Source organism: Apostichopus japonicus, chromosome 10, assembly GCF_037975245.1.
Source record: "Apostichopus japonicus isolate 1M-3 chromosome 10, ASM3797524v1, whole genome shotgun sequence".
NCBI classification, from domain to species: domain Eukaryota; kingdom Metazoa; phylum Echinodermata; class Holothuroidea; order Aspidochirotida; family Stichopodidae; genus Apostichopus; species Apostichopus japonicus.
Genome location: NC_092570.1, coordinates 4,219,268 through 4,242,418, shown reverse-complemented (window position 1 = coordinate 4,242,418; position 23,151 = coordinate 4,219,268). Strand labels below are relative to the sequence as shown.

General features: G+C 37.3%; 1 protein-coding gene across 3 annotated transcripts in view; it reads left to right on the top strand.

The window, feature by feature from the left end:
• Window positions 1-23,151, top strand: part of LOC139975241 (glycerophosphodiester phosphodiesterase domain-containing protein 5-like) — a 48,003-nt gene that overhangs the window by 18,211 nt on the left and 6,641 nt on the right. For 2 of the 3 annotated variants that reach the window (XM_071982983.1, XM_071982981.1), the window contains exons 5-13: window positions 8,958-9,116; window positions 9,763-9,856; window positions 14,200-14,342; window positions 15,036-15,118; window positions 15,961-16,111; window positions 18,765-18,986; window positions 19,488-19,651; window positions 19,952-20,099; window positions 20,668-20,750. In XM_071982983.1, coding sequence (XP_071839084.1) covers window positions 8,958-9,116; window positions 9,763-9,856; window positions 14,200-14,342; window positions 15,036-15,118; window positions 15,961-16,111; window positions 18,765-18,986; window positions 19,488-19,651; window positions 19,952-20,099; window positions 20,668-20,750 — 1,247 coding nt within the window. Of the gene's footprint in view, window positions 1-8,957; window positions 9,117-9,762; window positions 9,857-14,199; window positions 14,343-15,035; window positions 15,119-15,960; window positions 16,112-18,764; window positions 18,987-19,487; window positions 19,652-19,951; window positions 20,100-20,667; window positions 20,751-22,669; window positions 22,728-23,151 lie in introns of those variants that run through there. The other variant, XM_071982984.1, reaches the window with a different exon arrangement.

Below are 23,151 nucleotides of genomic sequence, written 5' to 3'. Positions count from 1 at the left end.
CTTTCCTTTGTAAAATACTACGGTACCTGCGTAGGAGAATTACTATACATCTTTGCACATATGCATAGCAATTCGCCCATTTTGCATAGCAGTCTGCTATTACAATACTGGATAAATTACTTCCGGTGGAAAGATCACAAAGTGTTCACTTTTTCCAACACATCGACTGCCCACTTTTACGCGCATTTATTTCTCACTGTAACATCATATTTTTTTTTATTGGTCTCTCGTTCTCAGGGAATAATTTATTTGGTATCGTCTAGGCATTTAGCAATGTGTGAACGGGAAGTTTGATGCACAAATTTATTTCAATGATATGCAACTGTTTCTGTAGACAGAATATTAATGTTTTCCATGTTTCATGATATCGAATCATGCAATACTGAAAATACACAAAACTGCTCACTAAACATATTCCCGGGTTATCTATTCAGCTCCCAGATGTGAGAATGGGTATTTTATCCGTTGATGGGGACAAAAGCCCTTCAGGGCCGAAAAAGTAACAGGACTTGGTATTTGCTAAAGGTCGGTCTTTTCGGTACTAACTGTCTTTCCTCCTGTGAAATTTGCAAACTTGATCAATGTTAGCCTCTAGGGGAAACATTAATAACATATAGTACAGTATCACCACATGGAAGAAGTTTAATTTCTCGATTTAAATACATGATTGGACTCATGATATCTCGTTACACAGTTTTAAGTAGCTAGTATCCCCCTCTCATACAAATGTTGTATATATGCGGAACAATGCTAAACAGTTGCTATTAGTCCTGTTTTAGTCGGAAACCACCCCAAATCTCTTACTAGATATTTCCCTATTTTCAATTACTCTGTGCTTGCATGTTTGTGTCTAAAAGAAAATGAATCATTAGTTATGTTGGTGTTTTTTAAGCATATTTTGTGACGAAATCATTTTGTGTCTACAGGTTTGTCGGACAAATTTGATTACAAAACTTGGTTGGTAAACAAATGTGATTAAAAATGTTTTAAAAAATTTTAAATTGGCCATATTGGCATTTTGGAAAACAGCAGATCTTGATTTGTGTTTTTGGTTTCATTATTTCAAGGATAGAAATCTCAGCTGATTTTTGCCCAAAAGATTGTAAATTTGCCTTAATAAATAATAATTATGGTCTAAATACAATATTGCACAAAGAAATCTGCCATACAAAGTTTCTGAAATCATTTCCAGAATTTTTCCAGAAAATTTACAGTATGCCACTGACGTCAAGCGAAGACAACTTTGGTACTACCCTGTGGTAGGTTTTTATATAGATCTACACTTAGTACTTCCTACAACAGGAAATTTCAGAAAGGTCTAATACGTCCTCGTTGGGTTTTACATTTCTCAGAATAAGCTTTGAGATGCCCTATTGTCCTGTTTTGTAAAGTGACCAGACTTTCAACACCAGTGAACAACATGAATAGGTGTTGTTGAAGTTCTTGTAAGAGTTTAGCTTTTTGGTTTCTGTAGCATTCTGAGCATTGAGTATCTGAAAAACAAGAGCGAGGGGTAAACAACCATTGGCGGTACCCGAGTGAAAATCGTTTCCCATGAATCAAAATGAAACAGTAACAAAATAATGTGGAATTGTCAAAGAAAATAAGTAAAGTGTCTCGAAAAGTTTCAGAGGATAAAAATAAAGAGTCAACAATAAAAAAGGGAGAAAAACCAATAACAAAAAGGGGGGTGGAAAAGTGGGAAAAAATGAGAGAAGATGATATTATACACAGTAAGTAACCATGGAGTTACAAAACATGATTTACGTTAGCTCCATGATTTAATGAAATTGTTAATTCTTTTTGGGTGGAAATTTAAGAAAAATGTTTTACATGTTAGTCAACTAACAGTCAATATCTGTAACAGTTACTGCATATCTGCAGTTACAGTAAACAGACACTGACCAATTTACTTCACTTTTCACTTCCCTGTCTTCTCACAACAACTGCACTTTGTTCAACCATGACTAGACTCGGTGACCACTCAGTACCGTCCTTCTCCAGACTAGACTCGGTAAAAAATTAAAAACCGTCCTTCTACCGACTAGACTTGGCAACCACTCAGCACCGTCCTTCTCCCGGAGATGGGACCATTCTGGTCTCCCTCCCCACTTTTCATTCCATTACACAAAATGTTGACAGAAAATCCTTGCTTTAGTTTCACTAATCTGGGGCATTTGATAGGATTCTGTTCATATCATCTTTTCCATCAAGTAAGCACCAAATCACACAAAGATTGGGTAAATATCCTTTGGAAGTAGGGCATTTTCTGGAACCAATAAATAAAATAAACCTAGTGGATGTTTTTCCAGAGAGAAAATTCTTTGACGAGTGCATATTCAGGTTGACTTCTGAATGGTAGATTTGAAAAGGAGGAATAAGTGGGCATGAGAGTCCAAGATGTTGAATTTATGGGGAGCAGATATGCTAAAACACTATCAATTCAGATTGGGAGGGTAGATCTAGAAAAGTACTGTACATAGTTAGACTGAGAAGGATATAGCATCATTGCATATGACTACTGCAATATTGTGAAGTAGTTTGGAGGATTTCTTTGAGTTTCTTTGTTTGTGCATCTATATGAGCTGTTAGTGTTTGAACCAGTAACTATTTCTAATACTAGTGTGTACAGTATACTAGTGACCTCTATGTGATATATCAGTAACACTAAACCCACACATATTGTATAGTACTGTATGTAATAGAGAGTGGGTGTGGTACTTTTAGTAATATTGTAAGTAATATTATCTCATGGAATGCCTCAGATATCATCTGTAATCGTTGTCATTGAACAGCATATAAATGAATAGACAGAGCTTTCTTCCTGAAGAAAAGTTGAATTCTGTTCACATGGGATATATCTTTCTTTTGGGTAACAATGACAATTGGTTCCTTAATGTTAAAATGGGGGGGGGGGGGGCAGGGGGAAACACCCATCCAGTGTGATTTGTGGTACTGCCTCCAATCGATGAAGTCTTTGAAATCTTCTCACCATTCACACGTTCAAGTTCATGGACCAGTTTGATTTATGCTGAATATAATAATAACTATTGTAGTATGCTTCCCAAACTATGGGTTCGGTACCAATATATTGGTTGCCAAGCATTTTAGTTGGGTCACGAGCCAGGTAGTGGAAAGCAAAGCAGTTTGATTGGAAAAACAACTACAAGCAATGTTTCCATTGTAATTTGATAGTGAGCTTCCTCCTTGTCACATAGTCTAACTCGGTCACAAGTTTTGACAAATGTTTGTACAGTTCTGCTGTTGTTTTACTTTACTTTATAGTTTGACTGTGCAACCGATTGTAAACATATATCGGTCAATGTGCAGTTTGATCATGAATCACTGGGGAGTAAAATATTTTGGTGATGCTAGATCTAAAGTAGAGGTTAGACGTTACACGTGTGGGTTACTAGACTAAGGAAATCACAACACGGATCCCCAAGGAAATGAATAATGTTAATGTAGTTGTCAAATATCTTATATAGTAATTATCAGTGCTGAGTGTCTATCCCCTTCCCCCTCCTCCCATTTTCACACCTTTTCTGCATTTTTAAAACCATATTAATAACTTAAATTAACTTTTCAATTTCATATAAAATGATGTACACCATTTGCTCATCTTTTTTAATAAGCTGCACAGTATAAATTGCCAACAGTACATGATATGCCTATGATTAAATGTAGCATATTATACTGTACTGTTCACGTTTCCATTTTCTAGTTGTATAATACTAAGTGTCTCAGAATAAATCTCAGAAAAGCATACTATGTTAGCACCAATGTCTGTTTCACATGATTAAAAAACTTAAAAATTATCTTACTAGATCTAAGAACATTGGATTGAATGGGAAGAGGGATTGCATGATCAGAACTCCCAAAACTAGGCTTGTGGTCATTGTATAATTCATAGTGTTGACTAACTCGACTGTATCAAAGTAAAAAAATTCTACATCCTGAAGTTAAAAAGGACAAGATAATGCCGCAGGGACTTTCATTCATTGAACGGCTGTCAGCATTTCCGTGAACTAATCTATTCTCAAGAGAAGGTCTCCTAAATATGGTCTCTCCGCTTTAAACGGAATGCAAGATATCCAATCACAAGAGGTGGCGATAAAGATATCCACCCAAAGTGTAGAATTATATGTTCTTATATATAAGGTGACAGTACATACACACTACCCAACCTACAGTATGTGACTAGAATTACATCTTTCCTCTCCTAAACTTCGTTAAGAACAGTTTGCACCTGTCTTCAATTTGTTATGTTCACTTTTGTAGAGTACGATGTTACATGGAGACTATAAATAATACACACCGGGTGTATTTCTTTCTCCACTTTGCAGGAATTATCTTACTTGCTGGATCAACTGTTGAATTTAAGTTAAAATTAGCCTAGAGAAATCTATCTCTAAAAAAAAAATACATCTCTAAAAAAAACAAGGAAAATGTTGATGTCGCATTACTTTTTTTCACATCATCCAAAGTTTTTGAAACAAAATATATATATATGAAATTATATAGTTAAGCTTTATTTCCATCCTGCAAGCATCCTCTTTCCTCTGTTATTTACTCTACAGATAGGGGAAGGCTTAGAGAAAAACAGTTTCTAGGGACAACTGTTCAAATATTACTCACTGTCAGTCGTAAAATTGTCATGCAGGTTCCTTCTTGAGATTAGGACACTTGTGTGAAATAATATCTTACATTAGAAGAAAGTCCTGAGAGAATTTGCAGAATAATTGTTCTAATTAATTTGAACATTATTCAAGGAAATTGCTGTGTACATTTCTTGCCTTCAGATTGTGAATTTATGCATGCACACAATTATGTGTTTACTTACAGTACAATTCATCAGTTAGGCTGAGAAGCTTAGGCACTTGGAAGATTTTATATTTTTATTTTCACCTCAACTGTGCTTCCTGTCAAGATTGATAAAATTTCTATTATATCAGAGTGGGAGCAAATATATTTATAGTTTGGAAAGGATTTCTCTCTTTTCCTAAATTATTTTTTTATGTTTGTGAACCTTTTTAGATTTGGCTGTAGTCAAAATTGTCATAAACAAAGTATTTGGACAAAGTTTTCTTGCCTTATGAGGTGAAATACTTTAAAGGCATTGAAGACTCGCCCTAAACCGCATGCGGCCATCTGAAAAAGTTAACTTTCCGTTGCTTGCAAGTGACGTTTTGTTCGTGTCGCTACAAAATGCAGACAGTACAGTAATGAAACGTGATACCTTGTTATCTTTAGCTGGACCTGTGATGTCCATCGCTGTATTGTTTGTACACTGTGCTGTGGGTATTGACCGCAGCTGTATGTACTGACTGTACACTAGTGTCAAATTACCGATGGTAGCAAGCTGTGTGTGTGTATTTTCTGGGATCGATGGTGGTGTCTAACACTTCTGTTACACCTCATTTGAAATTAGGACAGATTACCAGCATTAGACGTTTCTTTTTGCGCGAGTCTTCACACCCTTTAATGTTGCAATGTTCTTCACTTTCCGTGTACAGCAATATTTATTGATCTACTATGTCCAGACTACAGTACTTACCTACAGTATCAGGTATACAGTACTGTGTCTTGACTGAATTTTTCACTTCTTACAGCATTTGATCTACCATCCTTCTCTCAGTTCTACCGCCCTACAAAAATAGAATGTTTCTTAACGAATCTCATATCTCAAATTTATCCGGTTAAAACATCACCATATTGAACGTGGTATAGTACTTGTATGCTTGTAAGCCAAATAATTCCTCAGACCACTTAAACTGTTACGATTCAGACATTCTTTGTCTCCTGATATCTCCAGTGTGTCCAGTCTGCCTGACTGTCCCCCTCCCATACCCCTCCCACCCCACCCCCACCTACCCACCAAAAATATCAACAATATGAAGAAACTAAAACATGCAAGTTTTTTTATTTAAGTGTTTGTAGAAACTTTATGCAGCAACTACTGTTGTATAATATAAAGGAAAATATGGTGGAAGAGAAAGTCAGGGAGAGTTTGGAGTTAAGTAGGACTGTCCCCCCTCCCCACCCCTCCATGCCCTTTGCCGATAATCCAACTGCAGGAAAAACATCCTGCTTACATTGACATTCAAGTTCTTTTAACTGTAACCTGTACAGTATAAGCTTAAACAGACCATGTACCAAGCAACTCTTATTTCCTCAATAGTTTGCACATGTTGACTCTGACACCTGTTGTATTACAGTATCATAGGTCAAAACGCAGTCAACTCTTAGTTTTAGATGTTTCTTAAAAATGTCACCCCCACAGACACTCAGATCCTATGAAATATGACCTAAATGTGTCAGAAGACTTTATTCATATAGGTAACATTTTTATCAAGTGTAGAGTACAAATTGTGCCCTAGTTTGATGTGAGACCACAGGGAAGAAGTTAAGGTGCATTAGGCCTATACATTAGGCCTATACATAAGGCCTATAGAGAATGCATATATTTACTGTAGTTGAATGCAGACTACTGTAGTAGTGCATGAATGTATGGCCAGAGTTCTTAGACTGCTTGCCAAGAAGTCTATAATTACATCTGCCAAACATGCACAGCTAGTGCACTCACCATTTTGTGAGTGGGGTGACTTCCTTGTTTAGATAAATATTAAATTTATATCCATATAAATTTAACAAGATAGATAAAACCCTATGTCATCCAATAAAACCGTGCAAACTTTGAACATGGATGCCATCGGACAGCTAAGGTTTTGATATTTCTTGTGCAGACACAAACGAGTACAGATATGAACATTTGAAGAAACAGTCATTGTCCAAACTTCCCTAATTACTGAAAGCCTTCCATGTTAAATAACTTTCTTCATATAATGTTTGATATGCATGGGAGTTGTTCAGTGGCAGAGCTAGGGGTATTGGTCAGGGGGGGCGAGAATGGCATGTAGGGGGGCTTTCGACACTATCTAAGCGGAGCGCCATCGCAGGTTGGCGCGGAGCCTACAGAATTATTTTGAGTAAAGATACTCCCTAGATCGCCGGAAGTGACCCTTTCCGGACCTTGATTGCTAATAAAAGACCGCAGTGCGATAGAGCATTTTGTCAGAAAATTACACCAACAAAATGTGACAAATGTTAATACAGTAGGTAGATGAGAGTGCAATAAAAAAGTCAATCATCACAAATAAGTAAAAAGTGGTACAGAGCTGAAAAGGGCGCCAGCAGTCCATTTGAGTAGTCAGTTGGATGCCCCCCCTGACTGTATGGATGCTCTGCCACTGGAGTTGTTGTGTGAAGGTACAGTAGCATACTAACTGTTACATAAATCCCACAGATGTGTAGGTTCTTCAATGCTCTGTCCCCTTCTGCATTCAACACATGCACTCTAACCTAACAAACCTAAACAAAAGTTGATTTGATCCAATGGAGGAAAAAAAATTCAAATTTTGGAGTTTGTAGACTTTACAAGCCTTCAGAATGATTTGTTTAGAACCTGGAAGAGGAAGTAGAAGGCTGGCCCTGCTGTGGGGCAGTGGGTGTGAAGTATCAAAAGATGTTTGCGGCCGAGAAGATAGGAGTGCATATTACTTTCAATGGAGACTAACCTTCAAAAGTTAATTTGAAACTAATTTGGATGAAACTCCAAATTTGGAATTGCAGTTATAAGCTTTCATAATACTCTTAAGAATATTATCTTGCTCTGGGGTGAAAATGATATCAATTATACAAAGGCTTTTTTTAAGCAAAATTGTCACTCACTCGTTCTGCTGATAGAGTAACGGTAACACTTGTTATACTTTGTCTTGCAACAATTCTTTCTTTCTCACTACTTTTTATGCATGACTTCTGTATTTCAAAACCTTTCTCACAAATTGCTCTTTCTGGTTTTCGCTACTTGTAAGGTCTAACCGTGTGGAAGTGCAGCTAATTATTACCGAATCATTTCACTAATTCAAAAAATTTTGACATTTGAGGAAAAGCAGAACTGTAACGTTCGTTTGATGCCAGAGTCTCGGCTGCAAAAACGAATTCGTACGGTTGAGATGATTCGTTAATTCCTGCCACAGGGCACGGTTAATTTTACCATAAGGAAATATCTCACTGTAAAATGTAGTGTGGACTAAAGAATCTGTTTTTTAGCCAGACAGGTTGTATATATGATATTGATACTGTCATTATATATATATACAAAGATACTGAAGAAGAAAATGTGTTCCCATGGTGAGTTAAAGGATTACTTACCTTAATAATAACAATAGTAATACTAGTGTACATGTGCTGTGAACGTAAATGTTCGCAACGGATGGATTACAGAATGTATGATAGTGAGTGGGTTGTAAATATTGTAATGATCAATTGCATGATTATCATTCCTTTCAGTCTCGAGTTAGTTCATACTTTATTTTACTTTTGTGTTGCCATGGTGATTTTCCTGGTTTATGTATAATTTATGACTGATACAGCCTTATCAGCTAATTGTCTTTGGTTGTTAGTTTCTTTCAAGTTCTTGCTTAAACTCATCTTTCTGGGCATGGTTGGACAGGGTGGGGAGTGCGGGGGCCCGGGGGGGGTGAGTGGGGCAGTGAGGTGAAGGCAAGGCAGGTGTCAGACCAATCTTCACTTACGTAGATCTTGAGTTAATCATATGGCCTATAGTTGCACTATGATCAAATGAATGACAAAGATTGATGCGAAAATGATAACCACGGTTAATATACTGTATAATTATATTTATGTATTTATTTGAATGTTCAACATCAATGTATTGTAGTCTTAACATATAGATAAATTTAATAAATGGAAAAAGAGCTCAATGAAATTTATAGCTAGAACATGAATCACTTGTTCAAATCAATTTCTAGCCATATATTCTTTGTTCTTTTCCATTGTATATAATTACCCAGTCATTTTTCCTCCATAATAAATATATAATTATGCAGAACTATGAATATTCAACAGTCATACTTGATATTATTTCCTCGCAGGTGTTTGCTGTCAGCCACATGCTGATTGGTCTTCAACTTCATCTACACTGGTTTCATAAAGTGTTGGTTGTGACGGTCATACTCGGATCCATAGTGTCTTCTGTCTTACTAAGCAAATACTGGCCAATGGGGTTTGCCCTCGTATGGATATCGTTTAAGGTTTGTGTAGAAACTCTCTTTAACACAGGTGACTGAATTTGTAAAAGATAGTAAGCCATTTAAGGTAAAGGAAATTGATCGCTGCAGGTAATTTTAAAGGTGAGGGTATCCATCATAATAGAGACATCTCTTGAGATTATCAAGTGTAAAAAAAGCTAAGGGAATGAATCTGGAGGGAGAGGCAGTGCAAGAAGATAGATAATAACTAATTTGTAGAATTTATAGGTCCTGACAAAAATAGAGGTCCTGACAAGGTTAGAGGTCCTGACGAAGTTAGAGTTCGTGATAAGGTTAAAAGGCCTGACAAAGTTGGAGGTCCTAATAAGGTTAGAGGGCCTGACGAAGTTAGAGGGCCTGACGAAGAAGGCCTGACGAAGTTAGAGGTCCTGGCTCAGTTAGAGGTCCTGATAAGGTTAGAGGGCCTGATGAAGTTAGAGGGCCTAGCGAACTTAGACGGCCTAATGAAGTTAGACGGCCTGATAAGTACAAAGTACACCTAGTTATGCTAGTGATGTGACAACAAGTGTTAAACTACCGTAAGCAAAACTTGATATTGCAGTGGATATGACTAGCTTGGTGGGCATTGACAGCAGTGGAATCATATCGTCTGGTAATTTGATCATTTTTCTCTACTTTTTTCTCGCAGGTGACCGGTCCGATCTTACACATTTTGTCCGTAGTCTTAGTCACATTTTTAGGCTGGATCGTCAGCATTGGTTTCTTCAGAATAAACTTGACAGGTGAGTCTTGGAAATTTTCATATGTTTAAAAGAAGGCTGTTACTTGTCAGCCAGTGATCACATTTTAAGTTGACATGTTTGTTTTAATTAAAAATAAAATAAAACTGTTAGCAAACTGCTTATCCACTAGAGAGCCTGTGTAAGAGAATGTGTAAAAGTAAGTTCGGCGTGACGATTCGATCCTAGCAGGATCTTCTTCAAAGACTTAATGACAAGTAACAGTAACAGAAGGGACAAAAACACGCACAGAATACACACAGGTTATTAGCATGGTGAACACAAAGAGTTAGATGTAATGGGATTAGTAGACAATGGATGGAGAGAAGAAAGAAAGAAACCAACAGGGGAAGAGGAGAGGTAGGAGATAAACAGTAAAGGGACAAAGAGAGGGTTAAGGTTTTTTTTTTGAAGGTCATCAGTATCAGAACACACAAAAACATCAAATTTTGAACAATCTGAAAATAATTTTTTCTCTCCATTTCCATTTTAAAAGTGTAGAAATTATTTAATTTTACCTGCCTCCATTTAACATTTATCTGTCTATTCAACCTACCATGCTGTTGGTAAACATATTAGCACTGTGCCTCCTATACCTGACATTCCTGACATGGCCTTCTACTCATTCCAATTCCCAACCACTTTACGGTTTTAGGGGAAAAGTAAAGCCAGTGAAGCGTGACACTTTATTACCAGGATTTCCCCCCATAATATGTCTTTAAAAACATCCGGCTATGATTCAGAAGACAAGCCCTGTAGATTGAATGCATTTGCTAAGGTCAAAGGTAAACATGTTCTATTCCTTGATTTTCCTGATGAATTCCTACCCCTTTTTATGTCTATCAGAATAAGGAGAGATGTTTGGGGTGGAAGGGGTTGTTATGACAGGCTTTTTTCAAACTGCAGTTAAAAGTGAAAAGTCATTCATGGTGTTTGCTAAGGTATAACAGTTGCAGGTGTCCAAGTATGAACAGGTTCAAAATCCACTCAAAAAGCCTGTAAAAGGAATCCTCATACTTTTGGGCTGTATACTGAAAGGTTGTGTTCTAACAGATATGAGGTTATGGCCAATACATAGTTCTTCTTTGTGAAGAAAATAGTGATGGTAGATCATGGGTGGTTTTAATGGGTGACTGGAGGCACAAATATTAATGTTGATGTATCATGCCCTGCTTTATGAACACACTGGTACCAGTCTCAAGTTTCGTATCACTATACAACTTTTTAATGTTTTTTTTTTGAAGAAATGACCATTTAAACATCTGAGGTTCATCAATTAAAGTTGCTGGACAACTTTGTACTTCTTTAGCAGACTAACAGATAGTCCATTAGATCAGGTACAACACAAAATAAAAATAAAATACAAGACGGTTGATGTCTTTTCAGTATTAAAATGACATATTTATAATGTAGGCAGCATCATCAACAAGTTTAGCAAATTAAAAGGTGCAGTCTAGAGATTTTGCATTTTTGAAAACAGGTTTATCTTGATAACCTTATTATAGAAACTTTCACACAAGTGAAAATTTTCTGTTTGTTTCCTGGACTTTGTCATATTAAGACTAAAATTCTATTTAAGTCAACCTTCAGTACTTAGTTATTAGTACCTAGCAGAAAGATTTACCAAATGGGATTTTGGGTATTGAAGTCATGTATTGTGTTCTCACCCTCTATAACCACTCTCCACCCACACCCCCACCCCAACCCCATCCACTCCCTAAAAGTACGAGTACATGGCTTGAAGTGCAGGTACAAGTATGGGTGCTCAATTTTGCATAATTAAACTCTTTCGTAGAGTTTCAAAATATACCCGAGTACCAGAACGAGTACAAATCATTGAGTACAGGTGACTATGCTAGAATAAAAGTATGGACCTGCTACAAGTCTGATTATTAATGCCAAAAAAAAACGTGGAAGTTTTCAAGGAAACCTCTATAGCAACCCAATAGAGATAGGTCAACTACACTCTACATTATATAATACCCTCTGATATATTCTTAATCTCTAATGTCATCGTTCGATTGTGAGTACCTGTTTTCTTCCTGTGCCTGTGTGTTTGTTCTTGTTTATTCTGATCTAATTGTTTGCTCATTCAATCCATCCACTTGACTGGCCATCATCAATTGCCTTTGGTGGTATGCAAAGTTATCTAATAGGAATAAGTAGGTGTATATATATACCTTGGTATATATTTACCTTTACAGGAGGTGGTCCTAATAAAGGTCACCAGTATCACCCTACAACTTCCCCAGAATGTGCTGAAAATTAATAAACGTTTCTGTGAGTTCTCTCTCTTAGAGGATAATTCTTGCCCCCAATGAGGTGGGTAGAGGCAAAGGCCATGTTCCTCCCAAATTTTCTGATCAATGAGTTTCATGCTGACATGGTGCTGACACAGGTGGTACTTTCAATATCCCTTAACACTGCTCTGACTTCTGGCCTCCCTCTTCACCCCCCCCCCCCCTCACACCTTCAAACCTGTATTGGATATTCTGGGATTTATGCCAGAATTTTTAAAATGTTGAAATAAAACAGTTTTGGCTTGACAGAGGCAATTAACTCTATCTTGTATAAATAAGATGTGTTTATTATATAGTGAACGGTAAGCAAAGACTGCACAGTAGAGGAACTGTACCAAGACCTTTAAATTTACCCCTGACCCCCCCACCTACCCCCACCCCAAAAATACAAAGCCAAAAACGTGTTATATTTAACAAATCATTACAGTAGGTACAATTATACGAATGCATGTTACTTCCAAGCATTTATGAATTTGACACTGTTGAATTTTGCAGGGGAGGGGGGGGGGGGTTGGGAGAGGAGGTAGGGGTGCAGAATGCTATAAAAAAAAACAAGTAAGAAACACAGAGAAGTCACTCCTGTGGGGTGCTGGAATGTAATCATATTCTAGTAAAATCAAACAAGAGATTAAAGGATTGTGATTGTTGACCATCACTGTCAAATTAGAAGGGTTGGGTTTGTTTGCTGTCAGACAAGATCGTGTGTTTTTATTGTAGTGGGCTGATAGAACGAAAGGTCAGATGTCACAACACATGTGTAATCTGGTAATAGTCCAGTCCTCCATTGATGCGTGGGTAATATTGGTTGGAAAAAATGCTAGGTAAGAAATAGATTTGTTTGGCTCAACGAGAAGCATTTTCTTCTACATTATTAGCTGGATATTTTAATCCTGTTATAAATTGATGGGTTGTTTTTGCCCTCAAGAAAGTATTAAATGTGCAGGTTGACAAATGGTGCAATTTCTTTTTGTGTATGTTGTAGTAAGGGTATGTTTAACCCTGTGGGAGAAAGTAGTTGTCATAGATGGCTGTTGGGGTTGAAGGTATTGGTGTGGCAGGGCTCTTGGGGTTGAAGGCATTGGTGTTGCAGGGTATAAGGGTTGAAGGCATTGTATTGGGGTTGAAGGCATTGGTGTGACAGGGTATTGGTGTTGAAGGCATTTGGTATGGTAGGGTATTGGGATTGAAGGCATTGGTGTGTCAGGCTGTTGGGGTTTGAAGGCATTAGCCTGGCAGGGCTGTTGGGGTTTGAAGGCATTGGTGTGATAGGGTGTTGGGGTTGAAGGCGTTGGTGTGGCAGGGTGTTGGGATTGAAGACATTGGTGTAGCAGGGTGTTGGGGTAGAAGGCATGGCAGAGTGTTGGGATAAATGGAAAATGGTGTGTCAGGCTATTGGGGTTTGAAAGCAATAGCCTGGCAGGGCTGTGGGGTTTGAAGGCATTGGTGTGATAGGGTGTTGGGGTTGAAGGCATTAGCCTGGCAGGGCTGTTGGGGTTTGAAGGCATTGGTGTGATAGGGTGTTGGGGTTGAAGGCATTAGCCTGGCAGGGCTGTTGGGGTTTGAAGGCATTGGTGTGATAGGGTGTTGGGGTTGAAGGCATTAGAATGGCAGGGCTGTTGGGGTTTGAAGGCATTGGTGTGATAGGGTGTTGGGGTTGAAGGCATTAGCATGGCAGGGCTGTTGGGATTGAAGGCAAGGGGCTCTTTGTTGAAGTTAAGTGCCTCTTGGTGGGAAATGTTAACCTCCTTTCTGCCTGTCTGTCAGAATCATTTTACATCCCGCTGGGGCTTGGCTTTTCACCATTCATGCATTTTTACAATCCTGTGTGATTTGCATTCTACACTATTTAGTCCACTATCATTGCTATTTTGCTATACTTGAAGATCAATTTTCAACTTGCTTCATCGTTTAACTGATGATTCTGTAATACTAAAGCAAGCTCCATCCTAAGATGACCACATCCACACTTGTTTTCCTTGTTTCTTTCCTTCTTCCAAAACAGCAGCATTAATTTGCAAATTTCTTTCTTGTTTTCTCTTTCCTCAGCTGTGAAGTATTCATTAGTGGTATGTTTTTCAATCCTGGCAGTATCGATCTATCTCATCCCACTCTTCACGTTCCCACCATGCCTTATGTCTGGATCAGTGCCCACCCGGCCCAAAGTGATGGCTCATCGAGGTGCACTCCAAGTAAGGCCTTCCTTCTCTCTCTTGAAGCATCCCATGCACGATATAAAATGCCAATCTCCCCATCCCCCCTCCCCCCTCCCCCAGCTCTCAACAAAAGTGGAGTGGGTAAAGATTAAATGGAAAGAATTGGCATAATAAAGCAAATCCACATTTAATAATACAAAATGATATTTCTAAGTCAGTAGTGCAGACCGCACAACATTGAAATGAAGACTTAATGCCATTATGATGACAATATACAGAATAAAGATAGCAAGTTTTTCCTTTAAACAAAAACCCCCCAAAAAACAGAATAATTGGAATGTGGTTCTATTCAACTTGCATATTTCTGTTGTTTTGTTCTTATTTATTTATTTTGGTTTTGTGAAAACTTTTAAATCATATCTTAGTTGTAACACTAAAATAGAAAACAGAAAATAGGTGCCTAAAACTTTAAATATCAAAAATCCCATTTTCCCCTTTTTTTTTGGATTAGACAGGGTTGGCAATCTTGCTAAAAGGTTGGATAAGGTATTTTAGGAAGTATTGTAAGGTGGTTCATATCTATGATCATGTTTTAATAGATTGGGGTGGGGGGGGGGTAGAAAAATCCCAGAAAATGTTCACTTCTGTGTCAGCTAGTGCTCAGTGCATCATCAAGCAATGATGTCAGAAACTACCATGTTGAATAGTGTCTTCTCTTTCAATGAACAGCTCGCTCCTGAAAATACACAAGTGTCTTTTGAAACAGCGCTGAAATATGATATTTCAGGATTTGAGACGGATGTATCGATAAGGTAAGAAAACAAAGATGATCAATAATAATTTGGGTCATATTCAGGCTTTTGTAAGAATTTCAACTCCACACATTTGAGTGGTTGGTAAAATGAGTTGGCAAGAAAGAAAATTGGAATTAGAAAAGATATGCTTGTGGAATTGTTCGGATACCGTGCGTGACTCGTAGGAAAAGTTTTAAGTGAACGGTTCTTTGTCGTTTCTCATGGTGAAGAACTCAGTAAGGAGGAGGGGGGACTTTGACGTTTCTACCGAGGGCGCTGTTATTTCGGTCATAATGCGCCTGATCTACAATGTTTGCATGATCTCCAAAGATTTGGTCATTCTCAGTCTCTGTGCTAGTTGTGGAAGTAAGTTTCAAAAGATCTTGTGTTTAATAATTAGGAGCGAATGTTGTATTTACCACCAGTGACCAACTAGGTAACGCCGGTAAAAGACCGACATATTTCAATTTCGGAGACTTTGATGCAATGTTTACCGACGCTCAGAGCATAAACTGTGTTTATCAGACATGATTGTGAATATGTCAAACAAAGCTGTCTGTTGGTGGTTGATGATCAGACATGTGTAAATTTATATGTTGTTTTCTTTAATAAGCAAGCGGGAGAGTGAGTGTGGTGGGGTGGTTGGGGGTGGTTGGTGAGGTAGGTCAATTTTAAGTGCCTAAATTAGTTTTTTTATAACCTAAAATTGTAAATATGATATAGTGCAAAAAAGAAAGACCCAGTATCGGAAAAGAAACTTGAAACAAGGATGAGGGACTTCTCTGTAGCAATCGATTGTGTTCTTGAGATGGCTAGCAACAAGCATAATATGTTTCATCATTCTCTTATCTCTGTTTTAGTTTGGATGGGGAACTATTCCTACTACACGATGAAACATTTGAGATGACTACCAACATCACAGAGGTCTTTCCGGAACGGGCGCGGGAGCCCGCGTCAAATTTCATGTGGGATGATATCAAGCAGTTAGGTGCGGGTTCGTGGTTTCTGGAGGTTAGTGCGATAGCTATAATGCTCGATCAAGCTGCATTTAAAGAAAAAACCAATATAAACCCAAATTTCTTTTACAGATTGATTAATCTCCTAATGAGTGACATGTCATGACAGGTTAGTCAGTTTTCCGATGTTTTTGTGTGCAATAATTGCACAACGAGAAAACCTAACCGCCCGGTCTATGAAATTTGGAATTCATGCTGAAAGGTGGACTTGAATCATAGTCTATATATTTATGTTGAGGATGGACAGATGGAGAACAGCTAATTTATGATTATCAGCAAGTAGAGAAATGTAGAGTTAAATTCTTTTGTAGGTTATTCAGTTTTCAGATGTTTCGTGTGCAATATTTGCACAACGATAAACTTAATGGCCTGGTCTATGAAATCTGGAATTTGTGCTGAAAGGTGGACTTCATGTATAGTCTATATATTTAAATTCCCCGGCCCCCCCCCCAAATTTTCAGAAAGGAAGGGACTCGAACAAATTTGAGAAATTACTTCCCCTAGAGATAAATGTAGTATCCCGAGTCTGCGACCGAACTCGAGACATGGAAATCATCGGAAACGACCCGACGCGGGAATGAAGCGACTAATCGCAACTCGGCCAAAACGAAAACTCTGGACAGAGTGGAGGATTTTTAGCGTCATTTGCACGGTGCAGCCTGAAATCGTTATTAAACAGACTTGAGATACAGACTCCTACAAAGAGCAAAGACGCAGGTTTTTGCCTCCGGGGTTAACCCAGTAAAACTTTCTGCGATGTCTAACACATAGCCTCCAGCATTTTAACCAAATTGCCAAATCCTTTGATCTTTCCCCTGTTAAGGATGGACAGATGGAGAACGGCTAATTTATGATTATCAGCAAAGAAGTGAAATCTAACAGTTAAATTCTCAAGAAGATGTCATCAGAGGTTTTTTTTTAGATAGTTCCTTGCATGAAATTTTCATGTTTGATTTCTTTACATACAGTCAGGGTTATTAATGAGAATCGAAAGTAGGTTAAATGAGTGTTACTTTTTATAGCAGTGACATTTTTTTTGGCATTGAATTGAATTGTCAACAATTTAACCATACATATGGAGTATTATTCAAATCGGCAAGCCACCTGATGTGTAGCGTAATTCATGTGATGTACGGATTCTATGACATGGATATGTGGCTTCTTAGCTTCGATAAGAACTGCCCGCCATCCAGGTCGATAATGGCTATGAATTATTTATTTGATTATGACTCGATCAAACTAAAATGCTTTTGCTAAATTGCTACCAAGTAAATTAAAAATGGATATGCGGCTTCTCAGCGTGGTTAAAGAACTGCCTGCCATCCAGTCCAATAATGGTTATGAAGTATTTATTTGATTTATGACTCCATCAAACTAAATCACTTTTGCTACCAAGTAAATTAATGAGCCTGCATTCTGAAATCTTTTTAAAACTTTTTAACTCCGAATTGAACGCTAGAATTAATCTGTGAGATCTTTGATGCTATAATTTTTTTGGTGATAGTTTTTTTGGTAAATGTAGTTTGGTCCCCTTCGGGTCACTTTAGCGTTGTGAAGAGGTTCATGATACAATAGGTAGTAATCTCCCCAACAAAACATAGTCAGCCCGGAGATAAAATCTGCTTCAAAGAGTGATACTCTTGTGTTCGGGTGAGTTTTAAACACACTCACATGGCCCTTGCCAGTTTGTACACTCTGAGCTTCAAGGGGGGGTCAACAGATACTCAAATTTAAATTGTCTCAAAATTGGCCTTTTTCTATATGATTTATACTAGATGACTGGGCTTTGGCAGTAAATTATAAAAAAGACTTCACAGTGAATAAACAATCTCATTCAAGTCTCATTCATTAGTAACAATGAAAGGGTTGGTTAATGGCATAGCATATTTGTTAGCTCAAAATAGGCAAAACATAATGTCTATAAATCACATAGGAAGACTGTGCTTTTCTGGATTTTGAAACATTTTGGAATAAAAATTCTAAGTTGTAAAATCCTTACCATTGAATTAATTATGTTGGTGCTCACAAGTGAGTGCTACAAATAAAGAGTTGAAGAGCTCCGATCTTTTCTGGTTTTCACTTAATTCTTGGACAAATTTAACTTGCTTGTTCTACATTAGTCAGTGTGTTAAGTGGAAACTTTGAGCCAAATTTGTTGGCAAGGAATCACAAAAGCCTTCAGGTTACTTGTTTTAACCTTTTTACTTCATTATAATTCAAAGTGAAACTGGACCAAGCAAACTAAAGGAATTATCGTTGTTATGGAATGTTTAGAGTTTAACAAATTCAACTGGAGAGGCTTATTTAGCTTTCATAGAGGGTGACTATTATAGTAATTCTGTTTGACTTATTTAGTGTTTCCCTGATGGTCTTTTCCAAGACAAATTAATCAATTAAACAGTTTTTTTGTGTCAGGAACCAGATAAGTTAGACTTGCATATGAAACTTTATTACAACCTAAGATATATCTAAAAGGTATTTTCCCTGTTGGAATTGGAAAATGAATCTTTGAAACTACCCCCCCCCCCAGGTCATAATGGACACTCCAACAAACAAATTTAATACTTCTTATTTCAAGAGCATATTATCAAGTTTTAATTAGAAAATGACTCGCCATTTTCTTTTCTTCTCTTTCTTTTCATATGCAGAGGGATCCGTTTAAAAATGTCCGCCATCTGTCAGAGAGTGAGAAAGCTTTATACAGAAGCCAATCTATAATGCTTCTGAAAGACTTGTTGGACATAGCGATCCGAGAGAACAAGAGCGTCGTGTTTGATCTCCGGAGACCCGTCTCAAATAGTAGTTACTTTCACAGCTATGTCAACCATACCATCTCGGAAATATTAAAGCACAATATCAAAGAACATCAGGTAAGGCAAAAGATTGGTTTTTAGGTCTCCTTTTGTTGGTTGCTATGGTTACATAACTGTATCTCACTCCCTTTGACACATTCACTTAAGATTACTAGTGCGAGTAGTATTTTTCATCTCTTGCTAAAAAAATAAATAAAAAATAAAAAATAAAAAAAAAATAATCGTTACAGGTCTGTTACAATGTTGTTACAGTGATTTTCAACTTGGTCTTTTTACGTCTTCACCCTTACGTACCTCTTCAGTTCTGTAAACATCACTTTAGCCGCGACTCATAAACCATGCGCTTGTCGAGCAAGAATCAGAACCTTTACCTAAGTGATGTATGAACTGTATGATAACCCATGATAAACCCTTGTAGCAGATCTTCAAGCAAAGGGGCATGTTTGTTAGTCAGTTGTAAAAGCAGGAATCGATGTGTATACATTCCAGTCATTTTTTGTCGATTAAGAAAACCTTTTAAGGATTGGTGTCATCTATCACATTACATTTCCCTTGCAGATATGGTGGCTTGTCGGTGATTCCACATCTGCTCAGGAGATCCAAGCAGCCTCCTCTTTGTTTCTGGTGACCGGCCAGGGCCGTTGGAATGTCGACAGTCTCAAAAGGTTCCATATAACCAATGTGAATGCCGAGTATTCAGAAGTTTTTAAAAGTGACATAGAGTAAGTTATTTTTGGGGTTTAATTTCAGATACAATGAGCAGGAAAAAATGCTTCTCTGGTCTTTCAAATTTTTTTTTTGATTCCGTGCCCGAGGCGATGGTGTGTGTTTATGTTTTTATTCTGACCGAGGGCTTGAAGAAAGGAATTCCAGGTAAAACTCTTGACATAGGACTAAATATAAAGTTGTCCATTTTGACAGTGTAATTCTTTTGTAATAATTTTTTATTTTGATCTAATACTCATAAAAATTATGCAAATTTTTTGTTTTGTATTGATATGTTTTCTTTCTTTTCCAAACAGGCGATATTCCAGTCAAAAGATCACTAGCAATATTTATCAGGTCAGTAAGAGATGGCTCTTTTCGTTACTATGGTGCGAGAACGTCACGTCGGTCACCTCCAGTGCTTGCCAAACGTTGGACAACGTTTCATCTCCCAAGGCATTCATGGTAGGTGCCAAAATTTATCATTTTATGCTGAAGAAAAGCTTCACTTATTTTTTGGTCAGGGACTCCTTGCCTTCTCAAAAAATGATTGTTGGCATAGAAAAACTCACAATAAATTTGTTCAGAAGGGAAAGGAGTTCCTGAGGTCAGTTATACCCTCTCATTTAGCGGGGACTACGTTGGCATGTCTTCCCATGCCATATGTAGTTTGTCAAGATTCCCTCTATTTTTTATTCTGAAATAGCACCACCAACTAAACGGTTTTAAGCAAAACGGTGAATTAGAGTCAATTTTTTTTTCCGGTGATTCTTCCACCGTGCCGATTCTCAAGGACAAAATTTATTCTCATCTGCTTATCTGCCATCCGTGATTTCCACACGCGATTCATAATCTTCTAAAAAATGTCATTAATTTCGAAAAACTTATATACGGAGGCCCACAAGGTCCATCGACGTCGCTGATTTGCAGCAGACAATTTTTAACTACAATATCGATCATTTCTGCAAGTAAAGTTACTGTGCTAATCAAGGTTGTGGTGTGTACATTATTTTTCTTTCTCGTTTACCCTTAGTCGGCAGGAGGTTACCTAGCTCTTTGGATCATCACGGATCTTTTGTCTGTGATCCTTATCATCGGTTTCTTTCTTTTACACAGGTAAGAATCAAACAGAAAAAAAGAAATAATAATAATTATCCATATTTTATTTTCATATTTATTGGTTGCTATCGCAACCAAACAAATTTCATCTTCTGTCTGTCATTCTGGCAATTGCTAAACCTTTAGTGAAAATATTTTTTATCAAAAACAGAATGGGATTTTTTTTTTTTTTAAATACATGAACCTTTTGTGCATCATGACTCATCATACTGGTAGCCAGAAATTAATCCAGTGCATAGCTAGAAGTTAGTTACACATGTATGCTAGATGATTCTTTGTCATGGATTCTGTCAACATTCAGCCGTAGAAATTCTCAATTTTAAGTCACTTGCTAACTATAATGCAGATATTTAAAAGAAAATTAATTGGCTAAAATCAAGTTCCCCACGGACATTTTCCCTGAATTACAGCAGACATTAGTTACTGTAAGGGCTTCACAGAGCAGATCAGTAAAATTTGTTGATGATAAGCAGTATATAAACAAATAAGGGACTTACGTCAAGTACGCTTCGTCTTTGACGTCAGAAATTTTCCCATGGGTGAGAATAAAATCTAGACGAGGTCCACAAAGTTGAAAACGAAATAGTTAAAAACCATTATTTCATGAAAGAAAGCTGGATAACTCCGAAGATCACAGTTACAACTCCATCTCGTGCCTATTACAGGGTCATATTTTCTGATTCAGTTTTGAAAATCAACGTTTTGGGTATTTACGTGTAATCTGTCAATTGTTTTAGCAGGTCATAGACAACACTAATCTAGTTGAGCTATTTTTTTTTAGGGCATTAATAAATATAAAAAGAAGAAGTTGTCTTTGAAAATCAGCTTGGAAGGCCTCTCTTGCAAAAAAATGCAGTCACGCAGAAGCTTGTAGATGTTAAAATAGCAAGTGCACAAGCTAGTACTCTCAGTACAATCTGTTTTGTCTATTCGATGCATTTTTGAATTCATTGCCAGAAGTTATAGCTAATAACTAACATCATGTTTTGACTTTTACACTGTTCATCATCTTCAGATGGTGTTGTTAAATGAGTCATGTTAGTTTAGAATTCATATCAGGATGAAAGTTGTACCATGGGAGTGACAATGGAAAAAAAAAAGACAGAAAAAAAGTTCCACAAAAAGGTGAAAAGTTTGTGAAGGGATTCGAGTCACATATCTGGTTTGTCAAGGTTACAAAATCTACACCGGGTCATTACCTTGTCTTCCGAGAACATCAGTGGAATGGGGGAACAAATGATGATTTAACAAATGAAATTAAATTATGCTGATGATCAGAAGCTTCTATTCAACCAACAAAACACTGTTGGTCGTCATGGCAGAGGATGGAGCAGTCATTTTCATGCCTGTCTGTGGTCATTCCTACATGTTCAAGCTCCTTGCAGAACTCTTCTTGTGGTTCTTGCCCATGCACAGTGGTGTCAGTAGTGGGATCTAGTTTGCTTCATTTCAAAATATAATGTAGTTATTAGTATACGCTAACTTTTTAGTTTAATTTGAGAATAATTCCTGGATGTCCAAAGGCAGGACGAATACCCTTTTTCTTTGCTGGGCGAAATGCTGGTTCATTTACATCATTCATTTAATTCATTCTTATTATGCTGGTGGCATACATGTAACTGATTTTTCATTCACACATTCACCGAAACAAAATCCCACAAATCCGGCGAGAAGAAAAAGTATAAACGACCAAAATCTACGATCGAAAAAGTAAAAAGATTGTAGCATTTGAACCTTGCATTGATACATTCCTGGTCCAGACCAACACCCCCCCTCCCTACCCCTCCCTACCCCTCCCTATGTATTCCAAGATAGGCATATCCTGAATCATTTGATCGAACATGCCTTTGATATTTCGTAAAGACTCTCGATTCAGCGATCAATTGTGAGAACAAATTACTTGTCTTATTCATCAGGAGATCCAGATATATATTAAGGATGTGTCCAGAATGTCTATAGGTATGAACTGTGTAATTGGTTGCACAAATATCACACGTATAATACTAATAATAATAATAGCACAGTACAGTCAAAATATGTCACGTGTACACCATACTGGAAAGAAGCATATTTGTGAATTCTTTTTTATTCAAATACCATATTTTTTAATTATATAGTGAATTGATTTTTTCCTGCATTACCTTTAAAAACTAAAATTGATTTAAGATTGATGATTCTTGGAAGAACTGATTGACATGAGAATTTGAGATATTTAAAACCTTTATGCTTCTTTTCATTCCATTATATGTTTATGTCATAGAGAAGAAATTGTATCAGGCCTATGTTTTTCCTCGAAATTGGTATTAGGTACATGGCTGGCATCGGTCTAATCCACTTACCCACTACAATGGGCTCCATTAAACTAAAAAATGATAAAAGTATCTGTGTGTTTTCATAA